We start from the raw sequence: 18,337 nt of genomic DNA, 5'->3' as shown, positions 1-18,337 counted from the left end.
GCATGTGAGCGCACCCAACAAGACAGAGGAGTGGTGTCTTGGCTCCTAAGACAGTGGGAAATGTGTTTTCCAATGGTCTTAGACGACATCTGTGAAAGGGTTGTTCATCCCCCAAATGGGTCGCGACCCACAGGTTGAGAACCGCTGCTCTAAAGTATGCAAGACAAACCTAACAGAAAGTTGGACCTGCAGTCAGGAGGAGAAAGCATGGCCACTGTCTCCTCCATTTTGACTGGGGAAAAAAAACCAAACAAACCTAAAAGATCCAGCCGCTCAGGGGGATAAGGAATCCTGGCGGGGGAGTGTTAATGTGAGAGTTTTCGTTTCACACATTAGTGGTGGGTGCTTGGAAGCATGGGAGGAACTACCTTGGCCAGGCTATTTTTACCCGCCCCCGCCCCGTGGCTAAGGAATGCATTCTGGCATCCTGTACGGGGGAGGGACCCCTCACTTTTGACACGTCTTTACGGCTGAAAAGGATGGCAATGGTCACCCGCCGGCCATTGCCGCGGGTTTCCTGGAAGAAGTGTGTGCACTGGGCCCGGAGGAAGCTAGCGAGGCTGGGCGGCACCCGCGGCCGCTGTCCGTGGTACCGAACGGCACCGCCGCCCGCCGTCCGCTCGGGCTCCCTCCCGGACTGGCCCCCTCCCATCCGACCCCGGCCCCGTCCCGGTCCTGGTCCTCCCCCCGGGACGGCGCCCTTCCATTTCTTTCTGGGAACCGGCGGCCTTGCACCGAACTCCTTCCCTCTCCTCCAGGGGCCGGGGCTGGTGGGCGGGGCCCCTGGGTAGGTGGGGCCCGGGACCCCTGCCCCGCCTCCCGCGCCCCCTCCCCGCGGCTGCTCCTCCCCCTGCTCGGCCCGCCCCGCGCAGCGGTCCCGGGTCCCGGCGCCTGGGGAGCAGGAGGGGGCTGCGCGGGCAGGCGCGGGCGGCGGGGCAGCGGCGGAGCGGCGGCCGGGCGGGCGCGCGGGCGCGGCATGGACGCCGAGGACCCGGCCTTCGAGCCCCGGCTCTGCGGCGAGCTCAAGCTGCTGTGCCGGCGGCTGCAGGAGGCCTACCGGGAGCTGCGCGACGACCTCACGCCCTTCAAGGATGACCGCTACTACAGGTGCCCGCGGGCGCGCGGGGGGCGTGCTGGGGGACGCGCCGGGGCCTGCCCCTCTTGTCCCCAGGCCCCTGGCTAGGATGGAGGGGGTCAGGCCGCCCGGCGTGGCTGTGGCGGCGGCGGCGCCTTCCCGGTTCCAGGGCGGGTCCGGGGAGCCCCGTGAGGTGGCTGGAAGAGCCCCAAGGGCCCCCTTCGAGCGTCACCCCTCCTCCCCGTCTGCCTCCTAGGGGGTCTCCTCCCGTCCTCCCCCCACGCGAGTCCTGGGGAGGGACAGGGCCTTGCTTCCTCCGAGCCCCGCGCCTTAAGGGAGCCCCTCCGAGGCGAGGGTTGGGGGCACCGCCTGGAGGACGGCTCCAGAGAAGCATCTAATTCCGCCCCAGCCCGCACCTGCTGTGTGTGTGTGTGGGGGGGTTAGTTTAACTTCCCTCCCCCCTCTTCTTGGGGTGGGGCTGTGGACCCCTCAGTGCTCTGCTGCACTGGTCTGGGCTGGGCTGGGTTGGCAGGGAAGGGGCACAGGTCCCCGGTTGGCTTGGCTAAGGTTGCGCTGGGGGCCCATGAAAGAACACCATCGGGACCTTTTGTTCTAGGAATCTTGGCTGATTTTGTGACTCAAGACGCTTAGTGACCTGGTTACAAAATGGCTAGTGTGGTCCACGAACTCGCCACCTGAAAGGGAAGTGCGAACCAGGAGGTCTCGGTCAGTCAGTTGTTAGTGGCCTGTAGTAGATGTCTTCTCGTGGTGACTGACCCATGCGTGTCCCCGGGGTTTCCAGACCGAAGGCCATCGCCAGGCCTTGCTTTGGAGGCACCAATGGGTGGGTCAAAATGCCACTCTTTCTGCTAGTACTGCCTGCCCCACCCAGGGATTCCGCTGTGCAAGACTATGATTTTAATGGCGCTTTGCTCTGTGCCAAATGCACTGCATGACTGCCCAAAGGTGGGTGTTGTCATTTCTAGCCACACATGTGCATGATAGTGTCATTATATCATCTCATATTTATCCATTATCTTATCATCCCTTATCCTTGAATCTTTTTAAAAGCCCTTGGTTTCCCAGAGGCTAATCAGCAAGATAACGTCAGTGACTGAATTACAGTTAGAAAAGCGCCCCTGCAGTAATGTAATCCAAGATGTTGTGGTCTGGAATAGCCCCCACTAGAAGAGCTCATGATTTGTGCCCTGAGTTCCAGCCTCCTGGGAGGTTGGCAACACGGGAAAAGAAGCCACAGAACAGCCCAGAGCCCGTTTTTTTTTATGTGTGTTCCCACCGCCACTCCTACAAACGTCCCCCACGCTAACTAATTCTCCTCTCTGTATTTCCTGTTCCTGGGAACGTTTCTTTGGCAAATTAGCTAGTGAGTAAGGACATGGTGACAGGTGCCTTGCCAGTGACAGAGGGGAGAACAAAGCCATCCCTCGTTGATCCACAACCTGACCATCCTTTATACATTCACCCAATGACTCACTTCATAGCTACTGAAGCTCTCCTAGCATGGCCTGTTGTTCCACTGCTGGGGTCACAGAGGGGACAAGACAGACAGGAGGCTGTCAGGAAATGAGCAAGTAATGATCCAAATGGACCTGTTTCCAAGAAGGTCAGAAGCAGGCGATGAAGGGTGATGGGGGTACTTCTGAAGATGAAAGTGGGCGGAGAAAGGGACATTTGACTGACAAGTAAAGAATAAGGAGTTCACTAGGTGATTGGCTAAGGAGCCCTGGTGGTGCTATGGGTTCGGCATTGGCCTGTGGACCACAAGGGCCACATCCCATGAGAGCCAGAGAGGAACTGCTAAGCCAAAAGGCTCCTGTGTTTGATGTTCAACTTTAGCAGATACTACCAAACAGTGTCCTATGGCGTGGCTCCCAATCTCCTCTTCCATGTGCAGCATATGAATGCTCCAGGTCCTTGTCGATGCATGTCGGTCTTCATTTTTGCCATTTGTTGGGGCACAGAGGAGATGCAAAGAGTTTTGCTGTAGACGCCAGGGAATGTCCTTCTTCTTCTTAGAGAGAGAGGCACAGCCAGCCAGCCCCGCTGAAGAGACTACTAGCAACCAATTGGCTTTGATAACATCAGGCTGCTGGCTCAGCATGGTTTGCGCTCATGTATGAAAGCATCTTTAGCGCTCTCTTCAGGAGCGTGTCCACTCCATCATTTGGGCCTCACAGGTCCTTGCGATGAGAAATACAGGTTTCACTTTTCTGAGGTGGAAACTGGCAACCATGGATTCCCTGATTCCTCAAACCTAGGCTTCAATCGAAGGAAGAGCAGGGACTGAAAGCCAGGTTGTTCCCAGTGGCTTCACTTGCTGTTCTTCCACCCGCACGGTGGTGTCAGCTCTCCTTACCCAGAAGGAGGTGCACCTGCCCTCTATTTTGTGAAAATGCTCGTGAGTCCCTTAATCACAGGGCTGCCACGTCTGAGGGATGTCAGATGGCCTAGCTGAGGCTCAGCCCATCATGCCAGCGAGGGGGAAACTGCTCTGCTTCACCCTCTGCTGAGGAAACTGTCAACCACATGTGGTGGGTCCCCGGGTCACCACGTTCTCTGGGGAGGAAGAACTACGGAATTCTTGTTAGTCATAAATCACTAATGAGGAGCCCCAGAGGATGAGAAGAAGCGGAGCTGAGAGGATAATAGCAAGTTCACCTCCCAGTGAGACAGATGTGGGCGCTGTAACTCCCACAGGCCAGCTGGAGTCTCTTACTGCATTTTGTGATGGTGCAAGCCATTGAGATAAAGATGCAATGGAGCAGTCAAGGCAGTTCAGGCACCTATAAGACCTGGAAACACTCCTACCCGCGCAATGTACACTTTATACTGCGCCTGCGCAAGCATGTGTCCTCTGCTCTGTGTCCTCTGCCTGGAAGCTCCTGAGAAGAGGGGACGGTGGAACTTCATCTCACGTACTCTGGACACGCTATCAGGGGAGACCATTGCCTGGAAGAGGTCTTGGTAAAGTAGATGGTCAGCCCACAAGGAGAAGTCCCTCAAGAATAGGGATCGATACACCACAACAATTTTAAATTCAAGTCCCAGGCCCGGTCTGTTCCCCTCAACTTTCTGGGCTGGCATTGTGAGCAAGAGGGACCATGTGTTAGACTGGGTTGACTAGAGAAACAAACCCAGAGACACTCAGATATGTCTAAGAAAGAGTTATATCAAAGAGTAATTGTATATTAAGAAAACATCCCAGTCCAGATCAAGTCTATAAGTCTGACACTAGCCCATAAGTCTGATACTAGCCCATAAATTCTTCTTCAGACTTGTGTAGCACATGCAAGGTTATAAAATGCAGGAAAGTCAGAGGCCAGCGGATGCAAAGTCATGTTGATCCAGCGGCAGTGGAAGCATCTCTAGGGCTCTTGCAGGTTTCAGGATGGTGAAGCAGAGAGAAAGCAAGCCATTTCTCTTGGTCACCCTCCAATCAAGCTTTGACCTGATTGACAGGCTAAACTCCACTCCTTCCCTCTTAATACCCTCATGTCAACACGAGATTATGTAACCACCACAGGCTGTGTCATGGGGAAGGGGGGTGTTGGAAGGCATCAAGGTCTCCCCGGGGAAGGAGGAGGGTCAGCAGCAGGGGTGGGAGTAGAGGCTGCGATCCTATTCTGACCCAACCCTGACAGGACATAGACATTCCACGTCTGGGGTTCGGGCTGCTTGTCAGGAGAACCCCCTCCCTCCTGTGGCCTCAGCCCATGAGTTGCTGAGCTGCTGTTTGGGGGAGGGCAGTTCTCAGTGCTCACATTTCTGTACTCCAGCCTTAGGTTTTGTGTCTCTTTCCCTGACCTTGGGCAGCTCCAGGCACATCCCAACTCCAGCCAGGTGACTTCAGAAGGCTCAAAATAAGGCATGTTCAAAGGGCTTCTTCAGGGTCTGCATGGCCTTGTGGTTATCGTTAGGTGCTGTCGAGTAGATACCAACTCGGTGCCCCTCTGTACAACAGAATGCAATAGCCTTCAGCCCTGCGCCATCCTCACGGTTCTTTGGCTTGACCTTATTGCTGCAGCCACTGTGTGAGTCCATTTCATTGAGGGCCTTCTGTATCATTGGCCCTCTACGTTGCCTGGCATGGTGTCTTTTTCTAGGCACTGCTCCCACCTGATGGCATGTCCAAAGCACGTGAGACAAAGTCTTGCTGTCCACACTTCCAAGGGGCATTCTATCTGTACTTCTTTCAAGACAGATTTGTTCGTTTTTCTGGAAGTCCATGGTACTTTCAGTGTTCTTTGCCAACACCATAATGCCCATGCATCAGTTCTGTGGTCTTCCTTATTTGTTGTCCAACTCTCATGAGTATGAGGTGATCAAAAATCCGTGGCTTGGACCAGGTGCACCTTGGTCCTTAAAGTGACATTCTTGCTGGTCAACACTTTCAAGAGGTCTTGTGCAGCAGATTGGCCAAATGCAACATGTCCCTTGATTTCTTGACTACTGCTTCCATGAGCATTGATTTGTGGATCCAAGAAAAATGAAATCCTTGACAACTTCACCGGTGTTGTCATTGTTCCAGATTTCCAGGTGTTGTTTTGTTTTAACACTGAGTTCTGATCCACACTGAAGGCTGCATTCCTTGATCTTTATCAACAAGTACTTAAAAGTTTTCCATTTCCGCCAGCAAGGTTGTATCTTTCGCATATTGCAGGTTGTTAAGAAGCTTTCTTCTAATCCTGATGCTGAATTCTTCTTCATATAGTCCATTGTTTGCTCAGCAGACTGAATGAAAAAGTATGGTGAGACTGAAGAAGGCACAGACTACGTACTATATTAAGAGTCACACTAAACAGGGGATCTGAAACTACCATTGAGGCTTCTAGGTTTGATGAAGGTATTTTATGAGGATTTAGAATAGAGAGAGGTACACAGAGGCATCCACATGAATTCAAGGATAATGAGGTCATGACAAAACCAGATTATTTTCTGTCTTGTTTCCCAGCCCTTTCATTAGGGAAACGCCATGGGTGGCATTGTGTGTCTTGCTTTTGCAGCACACTGTATTGGTCAATATCAGCATGTGAAGTCTAACGCTAGAGCCCAACAGTTCAGCTCTTGGAGGTTTAACACTCAGGCAGAACTGGAGGAGTTCAAGATAACGCATGACTTCTCATCTGGATCAATGGAGGCCACAGGCAATGGAATGGCTTACCGGCAGTTAAAATACTGAAAAGATACAGGACCTGCCCTCAAGCTACTTAACTCACTGCCTTCGGGTCCATTCCGAGGCACAGTGACCCTGTAGGACAAGGTAGAACTGTCCCTCTTTATTCATTGCCCTTGAGTCAGTACAACTCACTGTGGGTTTCTGAGACTGTAGCTGTTTGTGGGAGGAGACCCTGGTATACCCTCAGTGCTTGAGGACCCCAGGGGGGCCATTTTCACCAATGCTCCAAAGTGAATCCGGAACTTGCCCACACTTGGCCCTCATCCATTCTGGATTTCTGTGATTCTGAACTGTGAGCCACAATCCTAAAGCCAGTGAGCTCGACCCCAGCCCCTGCTGCAGCGCCTTAGCATACCAGGGTCCCGGCAGCCCCACAGTCTCCCTGAGGGACAGGATTGTGCTGGGGTGGAAAGCCACCTGCTGTAGGGAGCTGTCATCCAGACACGGTTTGCAGGGGAAGATAACAAGTCGGAATGCCAGGTTTCCTCGCCTTTTGGCCTTATTATTAAGGCACGGGCTTCCCAGCCAAGTACATTATGGGGCACGTATTCTGTAACACGTGGTGACACCATGATTCAGAACCCACTCCTGGAACTCAGACCACGGATGCAGTCTCCTTGGGGGTCACAGAACCCTTGGGAACATCGTGAATGACAGTTAGCTCCTCCTCCCAGAAAATAGACAGCTATCGTGACCTCCGTGGTCATGTGCTGGGTTGCTAACCTCAAGGCTGTCAGTTGGAAACCACCACCCGCTCTGTGAGAGAAAGATGGGCCGATCTGTTCCTGTCATGAGTTAAACCCCACAGGGCCAGTGTTACCCTGTCTTGTAGGGTCGCGAGGAGTCGGAATCCACTCGAGGGCAGTGAGTTTGAGTATCGTTTCCCAGCGCATTGAAGGGCGGAGACTCCAGGTCCTTCCTCCTGCCTGGACGCTCAGGAGGCAGGAGGGCGGGTGGGTGGATGGATGCATGGATGGATGGATGTGCTGTCGTCCTTCAGTGTGGACCCTGTCGTTTAATGTAGTCATCCCTCCGTGAGTCTTGGCGTGCGCCCTGACTACCAGCCAGTCTCTGGCTTCGCCCGGCGCCCTCGCCCCGCCCCGGACTTTCGCCCCGCCCCGCTCGCGTCCTCCGCTTCCGCGCACGTGACCTTCGTCGCGCTCTGATGAGCTGGACACAGCCAGCTGCTCCCGGGCCGCTGTCGCTTGGGCTGCGGCTGTCGCCGCCGCGGCTGCTTTGCGGGGCCGAGGGCCTGGGACGCGGAGATGGAGCCGTGAGTGGTGGGCGGGGGATGGGGGCGGCTGTCCGCAGCTGGTGGCCCGTCGGCGTTCCTGCGGGTCTGCACACGTGGAGTCCAGGGCCGAGGGCCGGGTGAAGGGGCAAAGGGCCGGGCGCCGGCCTGCGTCCCTCGAAGGGTCCTGGGAAGCCCCCAGCCTTCTGCACGCTCTGCCCCGGGGACTTGGGGCGCGTGCCCAGCTCTTCCCAGGGCCGCCTGCACGGATCCCCCTCGCCGCCTGCGCCCTCGGAGGCCGCTAGCCTTTTGCCAAAGCCTGGATCCAGCCTGCGGAGTAGAGGCGCGGGCCTTCCCAGTCGGTGGCCCTCGCTCCGCCAGTGGTCCCAGCTTGATGGTCCTTGCCCCGTGGGAGGCCTTGCCAATCAGTGGCCTTGCCCTGTCTGTCCGTGGAGGGACTGTAGCCTGTTCCGAAATCAGTGAGCACTGTTTGGTGATCCTGCCCTGTGGTTCTTAGTCTGTTTGTAGCCCCTGCCCTGATCAGTGACCCCCGCCCCTTCGTGGTCCCAGGCCTTCAGCATCAGTTTTGAAGTGCTCACTCAGGCCTCAGTGAGCTTGACCATTGCCTTTTGATGATGTTGGCACCTTGGGACCCGGCCACTTGGATCTCCAGGAAGCCCAAGGTTTATGAGTCTCAGACTGCTGACTACGGGCCCTCTGACTTCTGTGAAGTTCAGGGTTTAATGAGGAAAATCCTGCCAGGGCCCCATGGACGCAGTCCCCAAAGCCTGCTTCCGACGCACCTGAGCCGCGTGGGTTTCTTCCTGGGGGTGTCTGGAGAGGCAGGCGAGAGAATGAGAGGTGGTTGAACCTTGAATGGAGCCACAGGAAGTGATGGAGAGGGACTCCTGGGCCTTCCTGCCATTGACTGGCCCGTGGAGGTGCCACCTGCAGAAAAGGCCCCTCCCTGTTAGATGGATCAAGGGACATGCTCGGCTTCTGGGGGCTCTCCAGGGAGACAGGCTCTCTGATTCTCTGCTGATGGACAGAGTCCAGGAAGGGAGGTCCTGAGCCTTTACTTCAGTGTGAACTTGAGACGGAAGTGCTGATCTTCTCATCCCCCCCTTCGCTTTAGGACCCGAGAAGTCTGCTTTTGGTAACTTTAGCTTGGCGTGGGCAGCACCTGGTCTGCACTGTCACTCAGGCCTGGGTGGGTGTTGGGTTTGTTATCTATCACCTAGGTGAGGTGGGCTGGCAGTGCTGCCGACGCACAACTACAGGGGGCGGTGTTCATGTCGTCTGAGAAGGGTAGGGCTGACTGTGACCACCCTCCCAGGAGGCAGGCAGGGCAGCGGAGAGGCTGCGGGACTGCGAGGTTAAGTACACAATGTGTGAGGGTGGGGACGGGGAATAGCTGCAAAGCCACAGCTTGGATGGCATCTCGAGAGGGGCGTTTGTTGCAGGCAAGGGGGACTCTGACTGGGGGGTGGCAGCAGCAAGTCGAGCGAGGGACACGTTGTTATCTGGGGCCAGGCCAGAGATTGGATTGTTGGCAGCAAGTTCCATGAAGAAGCAAGCTTGAAAGACCGGTGCCTGGTGGGGTCAAGGCTTTCTCATTGGCTGATGTGACTGGGAGGCACACGCCCAGTGGTGACAAAGGTGACAAGTGAACGGCTTTTCCGGGAGAAAAGAAGGGAGCCACCCGGAGGCTGTGGAGGCTGAGGCTGTGCTGCATGGGGACGGTAGGGCAGAGATCCTGGCCCTCTGTCACCATTGACACATCTCAACTCCTGTGACAATCTCGGTCCAGCTGACTCTTCAGAAGAGCAAGAGAGATTGCCTTCAAGTCACTCAGGAAAAAGAGCGCCCAAGTCTTAAACCTGGACCCCGAAGTTTCCTGGGAAGCCCACTTGTACGCATGGCCCTGTCTGGTCTCCCGGGGAGGTGAGCCTCCTCCGGGATCTGGGTGGAGGAGGGACAGGGGCTGGGTAGTTGATAACGGGCTTCCTGTCTGAGCAGCAGCAACAGGGCTCAGCTCACATTCCTTAGCTACTCCACTCAGTGTAGCAAACCGAGAGCAAGTGGACTCACTGTGCCCTGCTTGGTCTTCAGAACCACCGTTCAAGAGCATGTGTTGCCTGTGCCTGTGTGCTAGCGGCCTTGAAGGGAATCCATCAGGTTTCTGCGGCCAGCCGGCGAGGGATGGCACTGAGTAGGTCTGCAAGAGCATGCGGTGGTGTTTGTCTCCTTGACCCTCTGAGGGGATAGTGGGCCCAGCCAGGGACCACAGGGTCTTGGGGAGGCAGGCATGCATGGTCTGTTGTTGGCAGCTAGCATGAAGGTGGCTGTGGGAGCCAAGGAGAAGTCCTGGGGAGTCTATACGAGGACAGAAAACCCTGGAGACCCATGTCGGCTGTGAGGCCCCTGGGGGCCCAGGAGTTGAAATCTGCCCACTGGCAGAGAGTTTGGGGTGAGCTCGCTCTTACAAACCTATTCTCCCTCCAGAACTATGCCAGTTTCTACGAAAGAGCCAGAAGAACATCTCTTGAGTGTTGACTGTACCAGGTGCTGTGTTTTACGTATCACATCTCATCCAGTCACCACAGCCACCGTGCCCAGGACTTGTCCCCATTTTGTAGTTGAGACTGGGGTGCAGAGAATGGAGCCCGGGGCTCAGGACCACATGCTAGTGAGTCCCAGAGCTGAGGTGGTGGCTTAGGCGCTCTGGCAAAGAGTCCACGCTCTTGACCGTCCTGCACCACAGACTCAGTGACAGTGGGCAGCTGCTGAGGGCTGAGCAAAGTCTTGCCGAATTGTCACAGCCACCAGAGGGAGGCAGGAAGGCGCCCTCCAACCAACAAGTACAAACTCACTGCCATCGATCTGATGCTGACTCACAGTGACCCTGTAGGACAAGGTACAAGGGCCCCTGTGGCTTTCTGAGGCTGTCACTCTACGGGAGCACACAGCCTCTGCTTTCTCCTGTGGAGCTGCTGGTGCTTTCAAACTGTTGACCTTGTGGGTAGCAGCTCAGCACGTTAACCCACTATGCCACCAGGACTCCTTGGGCGGTGTCTTCAGAGCCTCAAATTGTGCCGTGGGGGGACCAGAGGGCAAGAGAGCTGGGGCAACATGGCTAGCTGGTGAGTGGTGGGGCTGCCCCTGCAGCCCTGCTCTCTACCACTGGGCGGCGCTGCTGGGTGCCAGGGTGGCAGCTGCTGGTGGAGCTGGCCCAGCAAGCTATTTGTCCCCAGGTCAAGGTCACTGGCTTCGTTGGGCCTGCTTACATGTTCCATTGAGCCTGGGTCATGGACACTCGCTGAGATGGAGTGACCCTGTGGCCTCAGCAGTGGGCGCAAACGTACAGACAGCTGTGCGGGACTGAGCAATGTTTTGTTCTGTTGTGTTAGGGTCGCTATGGGTCGGAACTGACTGGATAGCACCTAACAGCATCTTGGGCTTGTGGCCTGCAGAGATACGCAGGCTCCCCTGAGGAGCTTACAGCAGTATGCTCCGTGACAGTGGGTTTGAGGCTGTTGGGCCTTGAATGTTTGCATGATGGTGTTTGGGGGGCCTTTAATTCCTGAATGGTCAAAGATAGGTGATGGGTAATACATCGTATGTGTATTTCAGACTGTGCTGTTCTCGCCCTGCCTGTAGAAGTTCCTTCCTTCCTTCATCAACTCCAGTCATTGTACTTAAGAAGGGGAGATTTTGGTGAGGCCTCCACGTCCTGAATGTGCATGGTGGTGGAAGGCATTCCAGCCCCTGACCTTCAGGCGGGTGTGCTCTCATAGGCAGGGACACCCCTGCTAACTGGGAGGCCCTTCTCTGTCTCTGCTCACCTCTAAAGCAGGCCACCTGGGCATGTCTGTTAGGAGCCACGCTCTCTTGTCCTTCCCTCCACCCCGACCACCCCTCCCCACGCTGTCCTCGGCACCCCAGGCTGGATTCTGAGCTGGAAGAGGGGAGATTTTGCATGGTGGGTCTTCCCAGGGAGAGTAGAGTGAAAATGGACAACAGTAAAAAGAAAAAGGGGGCAGAGAAGAGCCTGCCTCTTCTACTACGGACCAACGGGCAGACACTCAGTCCTCCGCGGCTGGCCACCCAGTGTGCGGCCCAGTCTGCTGATGCCCAGTTTACAGATGCGGACACAGAGGCCCGAGAAGTCCATTGCCTGCCCGGGGAAGGGCTGTGGACCACAGAAAAAACAAAACATTGACCCCATGAATTGGTGTCTCCATGGAAAGCGCCTCCCACAGCTCGCAGCTGCAGTCTTTACTGCTAGCACAGGAGATCAGAGTCAAGACCGGGAAAGGCGTGGGACCCTCCCTGCAGAAGGAGTGAGGGGGGGCTCCTGGGTGCCTGGCTCACCGCCCACCTGTGCCCTCCTGGAGACCTCGGGGAAGGGGGCATGCTCAGAAGGGCCCAGGAGGCCCTGGGGGCTCCAGGGGGCACGGTTTCCAGCTGACCAAGGAGAGGGGCAGGTGGCCTTCTGACAGGAGGGTGCTCAGAGGGGCCGCAGCTGCAGCTGGCGTCAAAACCCACTGTCTTAGAGGAGGAGGATCCGGCGTGTAGTGACTGTACAGTGTGCTCCTGAGGAGACCGGTGGTGAGCTGTCTCCAAGTGACCATGCACTTTGGGAGGGGCCTGCCGTCCCTGGGTTTCCAAGAGATTAGCCAGGCTTTTCTTCCTGGCCTGTTAGTCTTCCAGCCACACCTCAATCTGTTCAGCCTCAGAACCAGTGCACAAACAGGCCTCCACTGCTAAGCAGGCGGGAACCCAGACCTCCCCCACTGAGGACCCCCACTGCCCAGAGACCAGCTAGGAGGTGGTGGGCTGGCCTGAGGAGGGCGGGCTGCGCAGTGCCTCGGTGGGTTTTGAAGGATTTGCTGATGAGTCAGAGGTGGACAGTGATGAAAGGGGGACTCCAAGCATCTGGGCCTCACGACTAGAAGGATAGTGTCGCCAGCCAGGATTCCAGGTGTGTGGGGCCAGAAGGCAGGGCAGGAGCCCAGGGTACATGTGGGGCATCTCAAAGCCTGCTCAGCTTCTAGGCGGATGGCACGTGAGGCGGGAACCTGGGAGGGAGGGCCACGGTGGGAGGAGAGAGCACAGAAGAGCAGCAGCAGCAGAGGCTGGTAAACTCGCCCAGTGCTGCCAGGCCTCCACCTCCACCCTCCTAGACAGGCCTCTGCCTTGGGGGTTGGTGTGAATGTGCAGAAAGGAGGGAAGGTGTTGTGTCCACACTTTTTCTTGAGGGCTCCCCAATAAAGGTGTTTCGTTTCTCTGGGAAATCAGTCTGCTTTTTTGTGTGATCAACATATTTCCCGCTAGTATCCTTAATTCCCATCTGTGTGCGATAGGACTGGCCCTCTTAGGCCCTGGCGGTGCCCGCTGGGGTAGAATCCCTGTGGGCTCTTCGTGGAGCCATGGGGTGGGTAGGAAGGACTCAGGCAGGACTTGGGGCCCTTGAAAGCCCTAGAGCATACAGGAGCTTTGTGGAGCCCTCTTGTACAACCGAGCTGACGGTCATCCTCTGTACGCTTGTGTATCACGTTTCCAGACCCAGAGGCAAATCACGATGGGGGTAGTAAGACATTAATGATAAAAGGCAACAACAATGAAAGCTGTGGGGGGTGGGGATTTGAGTTACGTGAGAACCAACCAGTAATGGAGTCAGTGGGCTGGCAGCAGTTCCAGGTCTGGGAGACCTGTGGCTGTGGGGGTTAATGACTGGGTCCCGATCAAGGGACGGGAAGGACAGAGTGGGGGGCGTGTGTGTGGTATGCCACTGTCGAGGTGCCGACTTGATGGCTTGCCATGCCCGTGCCTAGTTCTTTCCCCTCCTCCTCACCGTGAAGGAGCGCTGTTGTCAGGGCTCTGAGAATGTGTTCTAGACCCACGTGTCGTGTGTGACCGTGCACGTCCCCCTGCTGGGGGCCAGCTCAGGAGGGGCTGCCCACTTAGTCAATGCCTTCTCTCTGGACGCAGCCCTGGTGGCGTAGTGATGCCCCATGGAGGCGCTAACCACGAGGCCAGCAGTTGGGAACCACCAGCGGCTCTGAGGAGAACGATGAGGCTTTCTACTCCCATAGGGAGTTCCGGTCTTGGAACCCCGTGGGTGGGGGGGGGTCTGCCCCGCCCTGTGGGGTCTTGTGAGTCGGCATTGCCCCAAGGGCAGTGAGGTTAGTGTGTTTTCTGAGTAGGCCACAGCTTCATTCAGTTCTGGTTTCCACTTCTGCCCCTGCCCTGCCCCAGGACGCAGTGTGCGCAGCTTTGGGGTCTCCCCGGGAACATCCTTCCTCTGCAGGATTGTTGGAACAAAAGTGCCCCCATCGGGACAGACAGCCTGGGGAACCAGGTACAGGGCCACTGGACGTGGCATTGACTCTGGGAAAGGTGAAGGTGGACAGCCTGGGGAACCCCAGAGGGCAGCTGTCCGTGATGGGGTGAGTCATAGACTGAGTGGCCGAGCACACCCTACTCTGCCCTGCCCCGGGCTCCTGAAGCAGTTAGATCACCCATGTCAGCTCCATCCACTTCCTGAGCCTTCTCCCAGGAAAGGAGGCCACACCCAGGACAGTAGTGGCATTTTAGGTAAGTCCCTTACCCTCTCGAGAGCCCAGTGTCCATGTCTGTCAGTGGGAGGGGTGGACTCCCTCCCGAGGTGACACAGGCTTCGACAGTTGAAAGCTTGGGCCTCAGTGCTTGGGGACCAGGTGCATTGGGGGTGACGGTGGGGACTTAACGGCTTGTCTTCCTGGAATGATGGCCAGGCCTTTCTTCCGAGGCGCCCCTGGGAGCACTCAGACCCAGGCTTGGGGTCGCAGCCGCGCATGGCAGCTCAGTGCTGGCACTATCATTCCCTGGGCAGTTGAGACTGGCATCTGTGGGACGGCTAGGGCCTGACCAGTTCCATGGCTCAGGGGGACTGGAGTGACTGACTGAGTGGGGGCGGGGGAGTTCGGCGTACTCACTGGCAGCCTCTCTGCAGTCTGCCCAAGCCCTTCAGAGGCTCTGGCCCTGGCCCAGATAAGGCCCAGCCACACACTTCCTCCTCCAGTGGGGGGAGGGTGTGAGAGTAGAGGGGTGAGATTTGAGGAGTAGGGGGGCGGTACTTCCCAGCACCTTGGGAAATGACCCGGGCCCTGCCCCTCCTCCTGGTCTGCCAGCGTGGGCTTCCTCCCCGCCCCCCCCCCCACCCGCCCTCCTGGCAGCGTGCTCCAGCAGGCCTGGGGAGGAGAGATCAGAAGGGACAAAGCAAACACTGATCAAGCGCGGGCTCTGCCCTCTTCAGTGTGTAACTGGGGTGTACGGTCTGCCAGCCTCAGCTTATCAGGGCGCAGACATGCCCATCGGGTGACTGCTGCTTGGGAAGGCGGTGGGGAGGGGGCCACAGACTGGTTCACAGCAGAGTCTGGCCTCTGTGGAGGTCCCTTTGTTTCTGGTACTGATAAGCTCCACTCCCTACCCCCACTGCTGAGCAGCTGGTTCCCACTCTCAGGGACTCTAGGACAGAGAGATCGCCCACCGGTTCCCAGGCTGGCCCCCATTAGTCCCTGGGGGTGGAGTGTTTACTGGCATCACACCGAGACTTCACAACGTTGCGCAGTGGGTGAGGACCTTCGAGGGCGTCTGAAGGGGTGGCCAGTGCTGGTGTGGACAGCAACGGGGACAGGGCAGTGGCGCTTGGGGCCTGCAGCTGGCACTGACTGATGGTGTCTGTGAGGCTGCTGATCAAGGGGTGATATGGGCGGGGGGAGGGTCACGAAGAGGTAGAGGGACAGGGTGGCAGGGTCCTCTTTAAGGAGCACATGCCCCAAAGGATGTCTCCTGTTTTCTGAGACAATCTCAGGGTGTTGGACTCTGTTTTGCAGGGAAAGTCCCCTGGTCTTAGAAGGAGCCCACCTCTGGATGAGGGGCTGCAGGGTGGGCCCCGCCCTATCTGTCTCACTCATGTCCATGTCATGCCCCCCCCCGTCTCACCCCTGCCCATCTCACCCCTGTCCGTCTCACCCCTGCCCGTCTCACCCCGTCCGTCTCACCCTTGTCTGTCTGTCTCACTCCTGTCCGTCTCACCCTTGTCTGTCTCATGCCTCCCATCTCACCCCTGTCCCTCTCACCCTTGTCTGTCTGTCTCACTCCTGTCCATCTCACCCCTGTCCATCTCACCCATGTCCCTCTCATGCCCCCTGTCTCACCCCTGTCTGTCCATCTCGACCTTGTCCGCCCGTCTCACTCCCTGTGTCTCCGCAGGCTGGCGCCCATGCGGTTGTACACGCTCTCCAAGCGCCACTTCGTCCTCGTCTTTGTCGTTTTCTTCATTTGCTTCAGTCTGACCATCTTCGTGGGGGTCAAAGGTAGGTTCCACATTGATCGTCCCCCTCCCCACGGCCCCAGGGCCTCCTCTGGCTCCCTTCCCTACAGCCCCTGGACTCAGGCAGAGGTCCCGGTACTCTCCTGTCCTTCTAGTTGTCATGGGCCTGCAGCGCGAGTGACCTTGACAGCCAGCTCTCTGACCAGCAGGTACTTCCTGAGTGCCTTCTGTGTCCAGGAGCTGCTGGGTGCTGGGGCTGCAGAACTGGCCTTCAGGGTGAGCTTGGTGGCTGTGAGCTTGGGGTGGGGGCCTGGGCACCTCACTGTGACTGTGGGCTACCCTGCCCCTGCCCAGTACCTGGCACCACTCTGCCTCTGAAGAGCTGCAGCAGGGCCATGCTCACTTCAGGCCGAGCCCTCTGCCTTCGGGGTCCTCCCACAGCCCCAGTGCAGCGGGGCCTGGCGGCTGTGCTGGCTGCCCTCCCACCTCTACTCTTCCACGCACGCCCTGCTCCCCAAGTGATACCTCTTATGCAGAGAGGTATTCATATAAAAATTTAAAAATTGATTAACTCACCCCAAAGTGTGAGGGACAAAATCATTGGTGCCTCGGGGACAGTGAGTGTCTTCACCGAATCGGGACCTTGGGCTGGGCCTGGGCAGGGGCAGCAGGGAGCCACGGCGAGGTTTGCCTGATGGTGATAATGAGTACATTGAGAACCTCTCCCTTCCCGTTAGATCACACAGACTCACATGACCTTAGTCCCCACGTTGACTTTTCCACAAGGATCCTTCCTGATAGGTAGGGCAGGCCCATTTTCTCAGAGTCCCTGGTCTCAGCCAGGCCTAGGCTTACCTGTGTGTCCACTCCTTCCCTCAGACACCCTGGGAGTTCTCAGCCTTTCCCCCACAGTCCTCTCGAGTTTGCCCCCCTCATTTCAGGCCAGTCACCTGAGGGTCGAGTCCTGGGGTTGGGGCTCCGTCGCTGGAATTCCTTTCAGGAAACCAGGCTGCCTCCCCACCTGGGAGAGGGGCTGTTCAGATGTGGCCTGTGAGAACCTCACTTGGACGGCGGCCTCCTTCCTGCGTGGAGAGCACACCTTCAGCACTGAGTCCCCGGGCCCAGCTCCTTCCTTTTCGGGATGGCAGGCTGCTTGACCCAGCCGGACCCCTCTCCTCAGGGGACAGCTTTGTAGGACCACCCGCTCTGTGCGCAGGAAAGTCAGCCTCCCAGGGTGTCCTGGCTGCTCTGAGGCATCACCCACAGAAGAACCTCGGCGTCTGTGTCTGTTTCGGGGACATCCTTCAGTCTGGGTGTGCGTTGTGCCTCTCTGAGCCCCCCACTGAGGGTTTGGGCAGCCGCCCTCATTTGGGTGAAGAGCTGTCCTGATCGTAACAGCAGCCTTTGCACATTAGCTCCGTGGTCCACGTGGCAGTGTTTTCTCTGGCTCGTGCGCCACAGACGGGAAACGGAACAGCGAGACGTTGCTCGCCCTCCTGTGGTGTCTCCCAAGTACAGCTGAGGGGCCGGGCCGGGCTGTGTCCTCCATAGGTGACACGGCCAGAGAGACCAGGAAACCCCCTCCCCACGAAGCAGCCCACTTCATCCAGTCTCTGCCTTTTTCCTCCTTTTCTCCCCCCTGTGTACACTTCAGGGCCCAGAGTGATCCAGACTTCCGCAGCCAATTTCTCACTTAACAGCAAAAAGGTAAGGCGGGGCCCGGTGGTGCCGGCGGGTGCTGTCAGCTGCGTAGGTGCGGGGGCACATCCTCGGCTGGCACGCACAGCGTCTGCTCAGGCACTAGCTGAAGGTCGACAGCGGGAGCACCGTGCGAGGGTGCTGGCGGTCTGCTCCCGTGAAGGGGCCCCTGAGGAAAGCCTTGGGGAAACACCATCCAGATGGCGAGGGAGGTTGTGTGCAGAAGCAGCAGCTGACCGCTTGGTCATGAGAAAAGTTTTTGTGATTTTGTAGCAGTGTTTTCTGACTTACTGTTTAGAACTGTCCTCGAAACTCACTGCCATCGAGTTGATTCTGACCGGTTTTTGAACCCTTCCCAGAGAGACCAGGAATGGAGACCACCTCCCCGCTCAGCCACAGTGGGTCCTGGCCCGGGCTTTCCAGGGGGGGTCCCAGACAGACATTCAGACAGACTGACCGACTGCCTTGCTCTGCCTCTTGCTTCCCGGGCAGCAGCATTGCTGAATCCCACTATCCGATGCTGGAACCAGCGTCTCAGCCCTTGGGGAGGGCGGTGGGGTAGCCTCTGAGGGGCCGGCGTTTATTTCCACGTCTGCATGTACTCAGGCCTGCCCGATGCCTGCCCCTGTGCAGCCCTGTCCCCGAGATGGGTCTGGGGGCACAGTCCTTACAGTGGTCACCTCACAGGTATTCGTATTTTGTTTAATGCGCCTTGATGATTCATCACCCTTTGTAGCAAAAGCCAAAAAGGTCCTTCCGACCAGAGGATTTGGGTTTCCAAAGTGTGAGCACGTCAGATAGCGTATCTCCTCTATA

At 57.3% G+C, this 18,337-nt stretch overlaps 1 protein-coding gene across 1 annotated transcript in view; it reads left to right on the top strand.

Moving 5' to 3' along the window:
• The first annotated feature begins 7,416 nt into the window (after positions 1–7,416).
• TMEM181 (transmembrane protein 181) overlaps positions 7,417–18,337 on the top strand; it is a 29,273-nt gene continuing 18,352 nt past the window's right edge. The window contains exons 1-3 of the mRNA XM_075554311.1: positions 7,417–7,545; positions 15,763–15,866; positions 17,478–17,530. Coding sequence (XP_075410426.1) covers positions 7,538–7,545; positions 15,763–15,866; positions 17,478–17,530 — 165 coding nt within the window. The 5' untranslated portion in view covers positions 7,417–7,537. The remainder of the gene's footprint in view (positions 7,546–15,762; positions 15,867–17,477; positions 17,531–18,337) is intronic.

The sequence above is a fragment of the Tenrec ecaudatus genome, chromosome 7, assembly GCF_050624435.1.
Source record: "Tenrec ecaudatus isolate mTenEca1 chromosome 7, mTenEca1.hap1, whole genome shotgun sequence".
Lineage (NCBI taxonomy): Eukaryota > Metazoa > Chordata > Mammalia > Afrosoricida > Tenrecidae > Tenrec > Tenrec ecaudatus.
Note: the sequence above shows the minus strand (reverse complement) of the source record. Positions and strands in the feature narration are given on the sequence as shown.